The following is a 17883-nucleotide window of genomic DNA, read 5'->3' on the forward strand; positions in this document are numbered from 1 at the left end:
TACCAGCCGCGGCCTGTTCAGGTAAGAGCTATGGGGCCAGGTGTGGGGGCGGGGGGGGATTTTGGCGGACAAAGGCGAGGGAAATCCCCCCTACCCGGCCCACCGCTCTTACCTCCACTGGCCGCGGCTGTATTGTACTCTACACCACGCCACTTTGCTTCACTCCACTTTATGCCACTCTATGCTACTTAACCGCAGGGCACTCTTCTCCAATCTACGCCACACCACTCCATGACTCTATTCCACCCTATGCCATTCCACTCTACACCACTCCACTCTATGACACTCCAATTTACAACACTCTAAGTTACTCCATGCCACTCTACTCTACACCACTTTACTCCACTCATTGCTACACTACTCCACTCCCCTCTATGCCCCTTCACTCTTATGCTCACCAGTCTATGGCCCTCTGCTGTACGACACTCCACTCTACAAACCTCAATGCCACGTGACGCCTTTCAACTCCACTCTATTACCCTCCACTCTTCGACACTCTTTGCCACTCTGCGACACTCTATTCCACTCCATGACACTCTGCACCCCTACACTCTACAACACATTACTCAACTCTATTCTACACCCCCTCCACTCTATTCCCCCACTCTACACCCCTCCAATCTATGACCCTCTACGACACTCTACAACATTCCACTCTACAACACTTTAATTCACTCTACGCCATCCTTTGCCACTTCACTCTAGGCCACTTTGCTCAACTTTACTCCACTCTATGACATTCCACTCTTAGACACTCCATTCTACTCTATGACGCTCTAGTCCACTCTACTCCATAACACTCCACTCTACCCCACAACACTCCACTCTACGACAGTCTATGACACTTCATTCCATGCCACTCCACTTTACATCCCTGCAGTGGCGGCCGGCATGGTTCGGGGGTGGAGAGGCAGGTGCAGACACGTGGGTGGGTGGTTCGGTGGGGAGGCAGGGTCGTGAGGGGGCGTAGGGAGAATGATAAAAAAAGAATAAAAGAAACACTTACCTTGCCACACCGGTCCATTGTCTCTTCTCCTGCTCTCCCTGAGGCACAGGAAGCATTAAAAAGGCTTCCCTAACCAATCACAAAGCTGCAATGCAGCATTGTGATTGGTTTTGAGCATCCTGGTTCGACGCTCAACCATGGAATGGGGGCCTGGGCTTGTTCTCCACGCAGGCTCTAATGCAGCCTGCATGGTGAACGGGGAAAGTACACATGACTGGTTTGGGCGGCCCGAGAGGGCCAACCAGTCATTGCCCACTAAGGAGTGGGCAAACCACTCCTCCCCTGCCCTGCTCCGAGAGCAGAGCAGCCCCTCCCACCCACCCGCCCGCAAAGCAACAGGACACATAAAATGATCAGAACTCAAAGTTATTATTATTTTATGTTTCCTTTGCAGTGCACTGCTTAAAAACAGTGGGGCGATGCTCCTCAGCCATAGTAGAGGAACCGCCCCTGCTTCACTGTACTCTATTCTAGGACACTCTACTCCACTCTGCGCCGCTTCATCCTACGACACCCCACTCCACGATACTCTCCTCTAAGCCATTAACTTTTAGCCATGCTGAACAGCAGCCACGTTGGTGTACAACATGTCTAAAACACATTGGCAGAGCTAATAACTCTTGCATAGGCAAGACCTATTGACTTTGCCAATGTTTATGTACTTTGCAGTTTTTCTGCCTTCAGCTTTATTTGTGAATAAACTATGCTTTTTTCGTCACTGAACACCCACACCCCACTCATCCCTACCACCTACTGCTGTACCTGAGGAGGGGAGTTTTGGGCGGCCATGAAGACTACTTGCTGTACTGAGGCAAACGGGAATCTTTGTGTATGTACACGACATGTACAGGACCTTACGCTCTTCCCAGGCCTCTTAATCTTAAAGCACGGCATTAAATCTTACTTATATCCACACACAGTATTATCACACAGCCAAGAGATGACTTGTGGGCCAATGTACCGAGCACCTGCAGCAGACATATGCCAGCTGCCCCTGGGAAGACACAGTTGATAATGTGAGCTGAAAACCAGGGACAGCTCCTCATAAATCCCGGATTTTATGTGCACGCTGAGCGTAGTCATTAAATTAATGTAGCTGCGACATTAAAAGCATAGGTTATTTAGCCCCTCGCGGGGACATTTCTGAAATTCCTTCCCTCACAGGCGGGAAAGGCGCCGCCAGGCTTGAATCTTAGGGTTACTTCACAGAGATGTAACCCCAGGAACAAAAGCTCTGCTTCTGGACTCAGCCAAGGAACCTCAGTTGCGTCTCTAGTGGGAGCCCAGGTGTGTATACATATATAGATATATGTGTTCACGCATAGAATAGTCGGATTGAAACATTTTAAGCATACAATATATATATATATTTTTTTTTTTATAGTTTCATTTAATGTATATGTGATTGTGTGTGTGCGTGTGTGTGTGTATAGATATATATATATATATATATATATATATATATATATATATATATATATATATATATACATATATATATATACATATATATATTACCGCTCCAAGTTTGCCCAAAGACAAGCGGCACTCAAGCAGCAGCAGGTAAAACAACCTTATTACTTAGGTATAGATCGTTGTCACACCAGCAGTAACATAGGCAGTCTCTCGTCAAAATGTTAGCCTGACACGTTTCGAAGTCCGTAATCTTCTTCCTCAGAGGCAATGACGGGAGGAAGTGCTTTACGTGACCCACCACAGTTCAAATTTAACTATGTTGCGCCCAGATGCATTATGGGAACTGTGGTGCCACTGATCAATTCTAAGATGGATGCACTAAAATAACACTGCTCAAAAAGTCCTTGGATAGAACCCCTGCTAGTGAAACGTATCCTCAATCCTACGCCGCTGCTCCGCAAACACGACTTGGCTGAATAACAAGCCGCACGGCCCCAGAGTGTTGGGGTGGTGCACGTTTCACGGCCGGGCTGCCGTGTATCAACTACTGCTCCAAGTTTGCCCAAAGACAAGCGGCACTCAAGCAGCAGCAGGTAAAACAACCTCATTAATTAGGTATAGATCGTTGTCACACCAGCAGTAACATAGGCAGTCTCTCGTTCTAATTTTAGATTGATGCGTTTCGAAGTCCGTAGTCTTCTTCCTCAGAGGAAATGACGGGAGGAATTGCTTTACGTGACCCACCACAGTTCAAATTTAACTATGTTGCACCCAGATGCATTATGAGAACTGTGGTGCCACTGATCAATCCTCAGATGGATGCACTAAAATAACACTGATCAAAAAGTCCTTGGATAGAACCCCTGCTAGTGAAACGCATCCTCAATCCTACGCCGCTGCTCCGCACACACGACTTGGTTGAATAACAAGCCGCACGGCCCCAGAGTCTTGGGGTGGTGCACGCTTCACGGCCGGGCTGCCGTGTATCAATTACCGCTCCAAGTTTGCCAGCAGTAACATAGGCAGTCTCTCGTCAACATTTTAGCCTGACGCGTTTCGAAGTCCGTAGTCTTCTTCCTAAGAGGCAATGACAGGAGGAAGTGCTTTACGTGACCCACCACAGTTCAAATTTAACTATGTTGCGCCCAGATGCATTATGGGAACTGTGGTGCCACTGATCAGTCCTCAGATGGTTGCACTAAAATAACACTGCTCAAAAAGTCCTTGGATAGAACCCCTGCTAGTGAAACGCATCCTCAATATATATATATATATATATATATATTGTATACATCAAAAGCTTGTCCTCGAACAAAGACACAGTCAGGCTTAAGGCACTTTGCATAGCTTCCTGTTTTTTTTTCAAAATAAATCATATTAGTACCTGCATGAGATTGCGTCTTTGTTCGAGGACAAATTTTTTATGTGTGTGTGTGTGTACGTTGGTTCGTGGGTCTTGTAGTGTGTGCCTCAGTTATATGCCGCTGTCTGAGACATTTCAAGCCCACCAATGGGCCTCCACTCGCATATCCGGCTTGTCAATCCTCCATGGATGCCTGCACATTGAGACTCCATGGTTCGGAGCTCCGTGGCCCCAAATTTCCACGTGGTGCATCTCCCGCGGTTGGGAGTCCGTGTATAAATCAAAGCTCCAAGTTTCCCACCTGTGGGGACGCACTCTGACATCCACTGCAGCAACCTTCATGAGGTAAAAGCCGGATGACTGATCCAGTTTACAGCATGCCTGTCGATTCACGCCTGACGCGTTTCATGCTCATTGCACTCTTCAGAGACGCAACAGTCATTTTGGCATAGAGGCCAAACCTCCAACTTAAAAATATGAGCCCTCCATTGGGCGACTCGAATGAGTCCACGTTGGTTTGTGGGTCTTGTAGTGTGTGCCTTCATTATGTGTCGCTGTCTGAGATGTTTCAAGCCCACCAATGGGCCTCCACTCGCACATCCGCCTTGTCAATCCTCCATGGATGCCTCCACATTGAGCCTCTGTGGTTCGGAGCTCCGTGGCCCAAAATTTCCGGGTGGTGCATCCCCAGCGGCTGGGAGGCAGCATATAAATTGATGCTCCAAGGTTCCCACCAGTGGACACGCACTCTGACATCCACTGCAGCAACCTTCATGAGGTAAAAGCCGTATTGGCAGGCAGACCCAGTTTACAGCATACCCGTCGATTCACGCCTGACGCGTTTCGTGCTCATTGCACTCTTCAGAGGCGCAACAGTCATTTTGGCATAGAAGCCACACCTCCCACTTAAAAATATGAGCCCTCCATTGGGAGACTTGAAAGAGTCTACATTGGTTTGTGGGTCTTGTAGTGTGTGCCTCAGTAATGTGCCACTGTCTGGGATGTTTCAAGACAACTAATGGGCCTCCACTCGCACATCCGGCTTGTCAATCCCCCATGGATGCCTCCACATTAAGACTCCGTAGTTCGGAGCTCCGTGGCCCCAAATTTCTGGGTGGTGTATCTCCCGTGGCTAGGAGGCCGCGTATAAATCAAAGCTTCAAGGTTTCCACCTGTGGAGAAGCACTCTGACAGTCACTGCAGCAACCTTCATGAGGTAAAAGCCGGATCGGCGGGCGGATCCAGTTTACAGCATGCCTGTCGATTCCCACCTGAAGCGTTTCATGCTCATTGCACTCTTCAGAGGCGCAACAGTCATTTTGGCATAGAGGCCACACCTCCCACTTAAAAATATGAGCCCTCCATTGGGCGACTCGAATAAGTACGCGTTGGTTTGTGGGTCTTGTAGTGTGTGCCTCAGTTATGTGCCGCTGTCTGAGATGTTGTAAGCCCACCAATGGGCCTTCACTCGCACATTCAGCTTGTCAATCCTTCATGGATGCCTCCACATTGAGACTCCATGGTTCGGAGCGCCGTGGCCCCAAATTTCCAGGTGGTGTATCTCCCGTGGCTGGGAGGCCGCGTATAAATCAAAGCTTCAAGGTTCCCACCTGTGGAAAAGCACCCTGACAGTCACTGCAGCAACCTTCATGAGGTAAAAGCCGGATCGGCAGGCGGCTCCAGTTTACAGCATGCCTGTCATTTCACGCCAGGCGCGTTTCGTGCTCATTGCACTTTTCAGAGGCGCGAATGAGTCCGCGTTGGTTTGTGGGTCTTGTAGTATGTGCCTAAGTTATGTGCCGCTGTCTGAGACATTTCAAGCCCACCAATGGTCCTCCACTTGCGAGGGAAAATTATTTATTTTTTTTAATTCTCACTTGTGGTCGTCTGTCAAATACCCCCAACCCGTGCCCACCGCCCCACTGCTCATACCTGCACGGGCCATGACTGCTTCTGGCCCAATCAGAAACCATACAAAAATTAACTATTATTAATGACCAAAGTGAAAGTTAGGACCCCCACTGCCTACTAATTGCTCCACTCAGAACAGTAGAGCAACAGTTACTAATAATATGTCAATGTGAAACCAAATGAAGAAGCCCCTCCCACATCCGAAACAACAGACAATTACCTGGCCAATTAGAACTCCAAAACAACCTCCTCAGCAGAGCACTCCCTTGTGAATCGCCCAATCAGTAGGGAGGAATAACAGCTTCTATTACTGACTCAATCAAAACCCAGGAACAGCAAGCCCCAGTCACAGACACTATTTATTACCCAATCAGAAGTGTAATGCCTCCCAGATCTGTAGAGGTATGCCAATGGTCACGTTGTGATGCCAGAGGCGGCTGGTGACATTTGAAAGTGCTGAGGCATACAATTATTGGGGTACTGCATTGTGGCGAGTGAACACAGCGAGCTTGCCCGAACAACCGGGGGATTCGTGGGGGTTCTCCCCCCGAAATTTTTTTGAAAAAAAGAGTGCATAAATCCAAGCAGGAAGGTTAATAGAGCAATATTTTGAAAAAAAAGAGTGCATAAATCCAAGCAGGAAGGTTAATAGAGCAATACGAGCACTTTGAATATCTGCCCCCATCCATGACTTTCTGAACCATGACAGTTCGTTTAAAATCTGCCTGCACCCACCGCATGGCTGTGCCGCAAACTGTTACATCATTACTGCCTGTGCCGCCACCCATTGCATGCTACACCACAGCTGCCTGCACCAGTAGCCGCTTACACCACATCCCACATATCTACACAAAGTCTGCTTCTATGCACATATTAATTGCAACTAGAGTTTGACCACGCCTGCACCAGAACATCTCTGCTGTTCTGCCCGGCTTTAACATCCTACGGCATATTCTGTGTATGTTTTTGAATGTGATGGTGTTTCTAGAAAGTGGACTGAAATGTGAGCGTCATGTCGGGCCGTTTATGGTGGACCAGGTATAAACCAGGCACTAGTCACGGTTCGCTCGTGAACATAAAAAGAGAATCGCCATAGCACAGATTACACTTAGATGGCAGAGTAGCAGCAACACCTCAGCCAACATTGTCCACACCGCATAAAACACTCTTTATCACATAAGAAGTAACCATGCTATGTAAACACGGTCTCCACTCCTCAGAAGAGCCGGTGCCGCACAAGTGCGCTCCCATAGAAGAATCCTCTACACCATGCACTCGCTGATTTTACAGTATAACAACTCCCTATGCATACAGGCATTCTCCTTGCCATATAACAATTCCCCAAAGATACAATTTTCTTCATACCACATAAGAACTCCCTATACCTGCAAGCGTTTACCTTGCCATATAATAACAACCTCAACAAAACTACAAGCATCCCCATGCCACATAATTACTACCTGTACATACTTGTATTCTCCATCTCGTTAGATCATCCTATACATACAAGAATCCTCCATGCCATTGCCATATAAGCACTGCCTGTACATTCTTGCACTCTGCATGTCAAATATGAAACTCTCATGCCAGGTATAAACCACCTATGGTATTTAAAAACTATCCAGACAGTATAAGGAATTTTCCCGCCTTATATGAGCTCTTCCCTTCATATATGAACTGGCAAGGCTTAAGAAACGTCCCACCGCGTAACAATTGTCCTGGCCATATAAATATTCAAGCATCTAAGACTTGTCACCACAATGTATGAACTGTGTGTACAATTGGTCAATGTTAAATTAAAATAAAAAGAAAACAAACTTACCTGACAATCCACGCCGCCTCTGCGACTGCTCCTGGACCGGGGTCCCGCTTTGGCGCGTACAGGAACAGCCGCGTCACAACCCCTCTCAGCCAATACCGACGCGGATCCAGCAGCACCAGGATTGGCTTAGCAGGGATACTCGCCGCCGCCTGCCCATTAGGAGTTTGAGGGTTGCAGCGTTGATCATCCCTCACTCTCCTAATGCGCACGCGCCAGCCAGACTCAACACTAGTGCGCATGACCAGGCTGGTCGGAAAAATTCTCCGACCTCAACCCAGCATGCGCACTTGTGCTGCTGCCTGCAGTGTGCTCCGCGCCATCCCCTGGCCTGACAATGCATGTCAGTCAGCATGATGCCGGACCGCCCACCCCCTTCAGACTCTGAAGGGGTGGGCAGTCCGGCGTCACGCTGACTGACATGCATTGTTAGTTTACTTTAGTCAGAGCCGCCGAGGGAGCTGCGGGCGTGGGCGGCTTGTGGGTCAACGCCCCTGTGCCCTAATGGATGCACCGCCACTGTGTGATGCTGCATACCATTCGGGTAAAAGAGCGATGACCTACGCCCTGGAAAAATCATTTTATTGCCCTATAGAAGGCAGTAGCCCTGCATTCATAGAAGAACAAGTTGGCCTGGTGCGAGAGGTTTGCAAAACTAGGCTAGATATGTGTAATCATTACTCTATTTAATCATATCTGAAAGTTGGATAGTTTAGGCATGAGATGTCAGTAGTGTCAAGCTAAGGAAACTCCTTCTTTGATCCGTGCATGTAGGCATCTATTCATTGACACCACAGACAGTTCTTCAAAGTCTGTGGTGTTAGCCGCGTTAAGCATTGCCCATTTATTTGATCATTGGTTCATGAATGTATTCATTCCAGAATCTGTTGTTGAAAGCCTAAATTCTAACCCTAGGTGATCCTGGGCTAGACTAGTCTGGTCATACCGGAGAGCACTGCAGCCAGGCGCAAGAAGTCCGTGGTGCTGGGCTGTTCCATCTCTGTGACCTCATACGGCGAGTCCTCCAAGTCCAGAAACCCTAGAGAGGCAAAATGGAACCAGAGTTAGAAATACCTCCTATCAAGGTAGGATCCGGTCTATACATACCCAAAATGATATCATGTGCCTCCACCACGCCTGCTGCTGCCAGGCCACCAAATTTACTGATGTCAACCTCATTGCAGACATTTTCCCCCAAGGAGCTCCAACATGCCTGGTGTGAGCTGACCTGCCATGCCGCCATGAGGTACGTCATCACTTACGTTATTCCTAAAGACAACACCCAAAGTGGGGAACCTTCTTCTGAAAAACATACTTAATGGCCCCTCTTGCTGGGACTTTCTTCCCAGCGCATGGAGGACATTTCAGATTTTTTTTTGTCTAGGATCAGCATGGTTTCCATGGTGGTCCTTGACAAAAAGATCATGTGTCAGAGAGGCTCGACTGTCCTACATTGGGTGGCCACTCCGAAGTAGTGACGCCGTTTCCACCTGATTCATGCTCATCATCATAACAGAGTTCCTCTAGGCAGTGGTTCTGATGGAGCAAGGATTCGCACGTAACGCGACTTGCTCTCTTTCATGAACCTCGCCTTAAATCATAACTGTACTAACTCTGATTGGTTGTCATTTATTTGTATTTCCCCAACACACGGGTGTCCCTAGGAGGCTTGCCTATGTGTTTTTTCATCGTAATCAAGCTTGCACATTAATAAAATGGCCGCTTTGCAGAAATCCAGTCTGCGCATGCGTCGGTCATACCCATGTGATGTGACGCACTCGCAATCTGGAGGGAAAAGTTCGCTCATGCGCAGTGGTGTTAAAATGGCCGCTTGTCACTAATCATGCTTCATGCTATCTTAAGCCGCTTTTTGTCTATGCATCTTTTCTGCACTAACTCTTAATGCTATAAGTATTATAAAATAAGGAATTAAGAGTAGTTGGTCATGGTGTACAGTGTATTCATTTTATTCTGTGTTATTAATTTGTTTTCGCTTACTTTTCATGTACCGCGTAAATGAGGGCCTTGAAGTGGGGATGGGATCCATTTTGAAGCTGACGTATCCCTCATCACGTGATCAAAGATCTGGGACTTGCAGCAATGGAACCTGGCCAATTGGCCATTGAAAAGGGGACTGTCCTTTCCAGGCGCACCTTCGCCCTTGAAGACCTGCTATTTTTATTCTGAAATGTGCAACAATGTTGCAAACCTTTTCTTCACTATTGTACTTTCCCACACGTATGCCTGGGAACCCAGATGCTAGGGGGAGGGTAATGTCACGTGAAATACGTAATAGAAATATAGGTGGTGACAAATGTCTTAAACCACCTCCCTTGACCAATCAGAAGATGGGACTTTGTCATTTTGCAACATTTATGGGTGGTCTTGGGGACTTAAAACTGTATATATAGCCTAGCTTAGCTTAGAGAAATTGTCCGACTTGTCCGAGTAGCAGACCTGTCACTGACCCTACGAACTCTATAGGTGCCTGATACAGAGTGCTGCGGAGCATTCTGCCTGAAACTTTCCACAAACTCCAAGGGGTGGAAATGTGTCCTAAGTGCTAAGCGAAGCACTTTGCTGGGAGATTCGAAAACCCAATCGGGGTTATTGGCGGATTCCGTGCAGAAGAGGGGGTAACGCTGGCGTTGCATCCGATGCTGTGAGGGGTTGGTCGTGCCTTGGTGAACCCAGTCCTGACCCAGACCTGAGGGGTATCCTGTCCTGACTGTCCATGAGCTGTACCTGCTCACCTTCTGGTATTTCCTGAATCCTTGAGGGTCCTTGTCCCGTTCTTTCCCAACTGACCCGTGGCCAGGGTTAGTCCTCATTCTCACTTAGGTAAATATTGGCATAGGTGTCTGTCTATACTATACCCTTAATTTTCCTCTTCTAATTAAAGCAATCTTGCCTGTGATATTCTCCATTTCTCCTTTGAATGTAATTTCATGCAATTGATTATTAGTAAATGTTCCACTTTTACCCTTCCTTTAGGACATTGTTAAACCCGACTGTTTATCTAGATTGTTCCACTTATTCCCTTTCCCTTAGTATGGTTGCCGTGAAGTTAGAAAGATAGCATAAGGTTTAGGAAGTAGTATAAAATTATTAGGTCACACATTAGGTTTTTCTCACGTCCTTGCCCTAGATTAAACTGTATTAGATAAATGTTCATTATGATTCATGCCCTATAGTGTTCCCTTTTACTCTATGATACTCACTCTCATCCATAGTTATATCCTGGTCCTGATACTAATCCTTGATGTATTACTTTGCATTTGCCTACTTATAATGGCATTTTCGTTCTAAACTTATACTATATAAAAACCCTTAAAACCATCAAGGTGTCTGTGGTCATTATACATTAAAGTAAATACTAAAGGTATTAAATGTGTATAGTAGAATTTTCTCCTTTTTTGGAAAACCCTTATCACCTGTCCACTGCTAGCTCCTGATCTGTCAGGAGTAATGTGCCTGTGGTAAGTCAGGTACATGAATAGTGAGTGGTGTATGAGTCAACCACTCGATTACTGATAGTAGCGTGATAGAGGTTTTCACCCGGTTCATTGCGAAACACGGTCATCATATGCACGCCAGGGCCCAGTGCGTGGAAAATTTGGAAATCTAGTGACCCGGGTGACCCGCGCGCTCTATCAGTAATTTCTGGTAAGCAGAGGAATGGTTAGGACTAGTAAGATAGGTAGATAAGATAGTTAGAAAATAAACCGTGAAAAATAAATGTGCTGCTAAAATTGTTTTTTGTAATATTGATTGTGTTACTTAATATTTTTGCAAAAGAAATCGATTTCAAAATTGTTTTAAATGATTTTATATATGTATTGCTGCTAAATATTATATGTTTTATTAACCAATTGTGTGTGATTGTTGAGTGTTGTCTGAAATCCCCGGGGAATTGTATAACGGATGGTGAGTAGAATCCATCGCGTTCTGAGGTCATTTGTAGGGAGGAAAGGTTAGTGCATGGTTCAAGTGGAACTGGAAGCGCTAATTAGGTCTTTTCAGAAAAACTGAGTGAATGACAGTAACGGGACTGCTGATAGAAACCTTGGTCTGATATCACCTAGTAAGGGTCACACTAAGGGAGTAATAGAGTCATCGGAGCTTGTATGATAGCAAAGGGAAACGCTGACGAACCCCAGGCTTAGTATATATCCCGGAAAGAAGTGGATGAGACTGGGTAATAGCAGGTTTTCTAATGCTTGCGTGAGGGTAGGCAAAAGAAGTCTATCCGAAGTGTATGAAAAGTAGACAGAAGTGGTTTACTTGTAGTAAAAGAAGAACTTTCTATCTCTTTAGAACACTCCTACACAATGGCGAATGTTACACGTTGTTGACTAAAATAAACAATAGCACCTTAGAGAAAATACAAAGTTTCCGTTACCTTTTAAAGGAGGGAGACAGTCGAAGGGCTGCTCTGACGTCACTCCGTGCCGCGCTGGTATTGGTTAAACCAGCGGGTGTGTAGTGAAGCCGAAATTGTAAGGGAGGGGTGAGTGCCTGAGCGTGAGAACGCGTCTCGCGAAAAGGCCGCACACCCATTGGTCGAGAACCTTTGCAACCTCTGCACTGATTGGTTGTTGAGAAATTGGAGTCGCACTAGCATTGGAAGCACAAACGAAGTAAAAAATTTCCGCACCGAGCTTATAGATTGTTACGAGCGGTGTATGTGGTACCCTGATTTTCTGCCTGATCCACGAAATCTAGGGTGTCATAAAGAGTTGATGAGCAAAGGCAGACCTCACAACATGTACGGAGGAAAGAGAAAAATGTCATTTGCCAGCAAAATAAAGAATTTCTTCAAAACTGACAAACCCGTACGAACTAGGGAGGGCGTGATCATTCCTCCGCCAAATACTCCAGCCTCTTTCATGATGTTAGAAAAAGGGTATCATACCTGTGTATGGTTAGAGAACTGGGTAAAGTACACTGCGGAGGATGGAGTTTTAGCTTTTCCCATTGATGGTACTTTTAACGGGAGAATCCTATTTAACCTGAGGACCCGAATGAATGAATTACATCCCAGACCTAGATTAACTCAGTATGAAGCTTTAGAGGAATGGGAAATTGAGGCTCTAGAGCGAGACAGACCCCGAATGGACAAGGGAGTGACCCGATGGTATCCAAAAATGGTAAAAGAAACCAAGGAGCAGAAATTGAAACAGTGGAGACAAAATATGATGGTAGAAGGGTTATTCCCCATGTTAGGAGCTAATGAAATGGTGGGAGGGAAGAAATGTACTGAGAAAACCCGACACATGATGCCCCTGGGTGAATCGGAAGATGAATTTTTAGAGGACTTATTTATGAAAGGTCCCCCGCCGTATAATGAAGACACCAGATCTCAAAGCTTAACTACTCCATTGAGACCTTCAGGAAGAAGAAGCACTAGTGAAGCCGATTCCACAGGGATAGAACAGAAAAGAGCGGGAGGAGAGGGATTTGGTAGACCAGACCCCGTGGTCCCGAATTACAACCCCTTTGGTGAGGAAAGATCAGTTTTATCCACTCCATCTGCTCCGAATTTATATCCTTCTCTAGTACCCCAAATGATACAGGATCCCCCCATGAATCGAGTATTACACGAGCAGGAAAGGGATGCCCTGAGAGGACAGCGGAATGATCTCATACATGCCATAGCTCAGATTAATCCAAATCCTGAAGCACTGACGATTCCAGTAACCATTGGTCCAGTTTTTCCCCTATATGGGGACAGAATGAATACTCCAAAAACTCCAGTCATAACCCCGATGATGCCCCCGCCCAGAAGGGAACCACTCATTATTGATGACCAAGCAAGTGAATGTGAGTCCATGGCTTCCTTGATGGATCTGCCTAATAGGGAACAGGGACCTAGTATGTCTCGAATGGGAACTCAGACTGGGAACAAAGACGTACTAATAGAGTCTTCATCAGGAACTCAAAGTGCGACAGTGGTAACTCCCGAGGAAATAGAAAGATGGACCCGAGAATTAGAAAAGGGAACCCCTCATCCGAAACCACTAGATATTTATAAGCTAAGAATAGAGCTAGAGGAACTGAGCGCAGGGAATGTGGGTTTAGAACGATTGAATGTCCGGGAGGAAGATGAGTTGTTGTTCATGTGCAAACACCTTACTAGGAACGCAAAAATATACTATGACAAATTAATGGACACGGCAGTATGTATGGGAATAGATATCAGCAGATCCAAGGTACTACAGAAATCCTACAGGGTAGAATTTTCAGACAAAGATCTAGAGAACCTGAATACCGCAGGGAAGAAGACGCAGATTAAAGAACTGATAAACTTAGCACAGAAATGGGGAGATCTAGACAAGTGGAAAGCCAGGTGGGCAAAGAAAAAGGAGGATAGCAAGGAGAGACCACGGACTGCTGAGTACGTCCTACAAGAAGCTGACAAACCAGAAAAATTATGTCCCATGAGAGAAGTCCCAGGGGGAAAATATGTCCATGTCCCTTGGTCCAGACAAGATATAGTATCATTTACTAATGACTTTCCAAAATTACGGGAGAAACCAGTCGATTGGTACCGACAGGTCGAACGCTTCATAAAAGTTCAGAAATGTCTTCTGAAAGACCTGGATGGTTTTTTCGACATTGTGGTCCCTGTAGATTTGTGGACCGACTGCAAAATTGAAATTGATTGGCCTAGCGAAGAATATGCGAGAGACGAGAAAACAGGAGCTCCTGCACCTGAAGTAATGAGGAAGTATGAGCAAGTCATACAGTACCTCAAGAAGAAGGTGCCCGCAAAAGAAACTGATTGGACCCGCATAGATAGAACTACCCAAGAGCGTGATGAATCAGTCCACTCCTATTATGAAAGGTTACTGCAGGTCTTCAAAACTTACAGTGGAATCGATAATGTGGACATGAAGGATATGACACATTTCTGTTATCGATTCGTGTTAGGATTGAGACCTGAAATATCCCAGTGGATTAGGGATAACAAAATCAGTTGGCAAGGGAAACCCATTGATGATGTTCTCAAATATGCCAAATACTGCGAAGATGAGATCGAGAACAAAAAGAAAGCCCTAAAGGAGAAAGTAATGTGGGCTCAGGTGAAGTTAGCTGAACAACAAGAAAAACAGTTAAGTAAAATGACTAACAGTAATAATGCTCCAAATCCGAATGCTGGGGGTGGAGGCAGGCCCCGGGTAAAAATGAGTAGGGAAGAGGCTATGGAAAAATTTCCCTGTCACGGATGTGGTCACATGGGGCATTGGAGAGATAAATGTCCGCACTTGCAGGCTGGTAATGTCCCCGTAAATGGTTTAAATCCACAGGTGCAGAAAGAGGGGATCCAAAAGACCCAACAGCAGGTAAATCAACCCCCGGTGCCACGCGCACCTAGACAGAATTATAGGAATCAGGGTCAACAGAATGAAAGGGTCGAAGTGTGGGAAGGAGAGAATGAAAGAAATGCACCCATTCCACAGTACCTGTTAAATGATACTTTTCTCTGCGATGATCAATACTGACGAGGCCTGAGAGGGGAGGACAAGGAGTGCGTGCTTGGCGCCTCCTTACCGGTAGACCAGACTGGACCATACATTGAAGGAAAGGTTGAAGGGACAGATGTCACCTTTCTATTGGACACTGGTGCTACCCGTTCCACTGTGAGAACAGCGGATGTTCCTAACCTACCCCTCTCGGGAGAAGCTATCCAAGTAGTGGGAGTTTCTAATCAAATAATCAGTACTCCGGTAACAGAACCTATGGAAATTTCCATAGGAAATTTCAAGGAAATGCACAGATTTGTGGTCTGTGATTCCAGTCCCGTAAATCTACTAGGACGAGATTTGCTGTGCAAAATGCGTTGCACCATCTTTTGCTCACCAAATGGTGTTGAAATCCAGACCCCAGATGAAGATGGCCTATATAAATTGATGTTACTGAGGCCCGACACAGAAATTAAGCCCATGTCCATTGAAAGTCTACCTGAAGAACTGCAATCAAGCGTAATACCTGAAGTTTGGGATTTTACTGGAAAAGATGTAGGCTTAATGGCAAATGTAGACCCAGTTAAAATAACTATAAAAGCAAATGCTGTATACCCAAATACCAAACAGTATAAAATGAGTGCAGAAGTGAAAGAAGGAGTCGCAAAGGAATTAAACAGATTGCTCAAAGCAAACATCATTCAGGAAGTGATGAGTAGTCCCTGTAATTCACCCATACTTGGAATTAAGAAGCCTAGCGGAAAATATAGGGTAGTGCAGGACCTGCGCAAGGTAAACCAAATTGTAGTACCTTGCTGTCCCATAGTGCCAAACCCCGCAGTAATACTGTATCAAATTCCTTGGGATGCGGAATGGTTCACTGTCATAGACTTGTGCCATGCGTTCTTTTCCATCCCATTGCATCCAGAAAGCAAATTCCTTTTCAGTTTTGAATTCAACAGCCAGGTCTATGTCTGGAATCGTGTCCCCCAGGGGTACACCGAAAGTCCATCGATTTTCAACCAGATTCTAAAGAAATGTCTTGAATCCTTAGTACTGCCCAAAGAGTCTGTCCTGGTACAGTACATAGATGACCTGCTGGTAGCATCTAGAAGTCAAGACGACTGTGTCACTGATACCATTGCCTTGCTGAATCACCTAGGAAAAGGAGGACATAAGGTCTCACCAGACAAATTACAGTTCTGCAAAACCTCAGTAAAATATCTGGGGCACCAGATAGAGAAAGGGATCAGGAAAGTCACTACAGAAAGAATTAAAATAATTCGAGAAATGTCACTACCAGTAACCCAGAAAGAAGTAAGAATGTTCCTAGGAGTTGTTGGGTACTGCAGACAGTGGATCGTGGGTTTCGCAGCTATAGCTAAACCCTTGATTAACATGACAAAGAAAGGAGCGGAAGACCCAGTTTGTTGGAATGATGAATGCATGACTGCATGGGTAACATTGCGAAATTGTCTGTGCACAGCTCCTGCATTAGGAATGCCTGACTATTCCAAGAACTTTGAATTGTTCTGTGACACGAGAGACAATTGTGCGCTCTCGGTCTTAACCCAGGAACATGGTCTGATTAGACGTCCCGTGGCCTACTTTTCGGCCGCCCTAGATCCAGTGGCTGCTGGATTACCTGGGTGCCTGAAAGCAGTAGCTGCTACCTGTACAAGCCTAGAGCAGAGTGAGAACATTGTGATGGGACATCCTGTCACTGTATTTGTTCCACATTCAGTTGTGATCTTGCTCACTCGAACCAAGACACAGTATCTCACCCCTAGTCGGCTGACTAAGTATGAGAGGATTCTCATTGGTGCAGAAAATGTAATAATCTCCCGATGTAATACTCTAAACCCCGCCACTCTATTGCCCCTTCCCATTGATGTAGAGGCAGGAGATGAAATTGACCATAGCTGCATAGACTTGACTGAATTTAGCACAAAACCCCGCCCTGATATCAGAGAAGTGGCCTTGGTTGATGAAGACCTCAAAATGTTTGTGGATGGTTCATGCTTGAGACATGAGAATGGAGGTTTGAGTGCTGCCTATGCTGTAGTCACTTTGGAAAAGACCCTGGAAGCTTCCTATCTTTGCGAAGTTAAATCTGCTCAAGTAGCGGAGCTCATTGCTCTAACAAGAGCTTGTAAAATTGGGAAAAACAAAAGGGTAACTGTTTATACTGACAGTCAGTACTGTTATGGGGTTGTTCATGACTTCGGCCAGCTCTGGTTGCAAAGAGAATTCATGACTTCCTCAGGTTCTCCTATCCGAAATGGAAAACCAGTACAAAACTTACTAGAAGCCATCCAATTGCCCAAAGAATTGGCTGTGGTCAAGTGTGCGGCTCACCGATCTGGAAATGACGAGGTGACAGCCGGAAACAGATATGCTGACCAAATTGCCCAGTACTGCGCCCGACACAAAATGTCCCTCCTAATTAAATTATGGGGAGGTGAAAGCAGCTGCCAACTGATGTTGTTTGAAAGATTGGGAACATGGGATGAATTAAGAGAACTACAACAGACCACAGACAGGAAAGAAAAGGACATGTGGAGGCAGGATGAATGTCAACCAAGGGAAGGAGATGGTGTTGTGGTTCACGTGACTGGTAAGCCTGTACTACCTGAACGACTGGTTACCGCAATGGCACGGATAATACATGAACCAACACATATTGGGAGGGATGCCATGTGCCGAATGTTTGAAAAGGTGTTCTACAGTCCAAAATTCAGGAGCACAGCAGACAAACTTTGTCAGAGGTGTTTAGTGTGTCAACAGTTCAATGCAGGAAAGAAGACAGTAGTGGAACAAAGTACCATTGGGAGAGCAGAAGGTCCCTTCATTAGGATGCAGGCAGACTTCATAACAATGCCCCTGTGCAAAGGATATAGAT

The 17883-nt window shown here is 45.9% G+C and overlaps 1 protein-coding gene across 1 annotated transcript in view; it reads right to left on the bottom strand.

Annotated features, from left to right (window-relative positions):
• Positions 1-17883, bottom strand: part of GFRA3 (GDNF family receptor alpha 3) — a 138858-nt gene that overhangs the window by 69758 nt on the left and 51217 nt on the right. The window contains exon 3 of the mRNA XM_086928915.1: positions 8462-8554. Within this exon, the coding sequence (XP_086785041.1) occupies positions 8462-8554 (93 nt within the window). The remainder of the gene's footprint in view (positions 1-8461; positions 8555-17883) is intronic.

Source organism: Lissotriton vulgaris, chromosome 7 (genome assembly GCF_964263255.1).
Source record: "Lissotriton vulgaris chromosome 7, aLisVul1.2, whole genome shotgun sequence".
NCBI lineage: Eukaryota > Metazoa > Chordata > Amphibia > Caudata > Salamandridae > Lissotriton > Lissotriton vulgaris.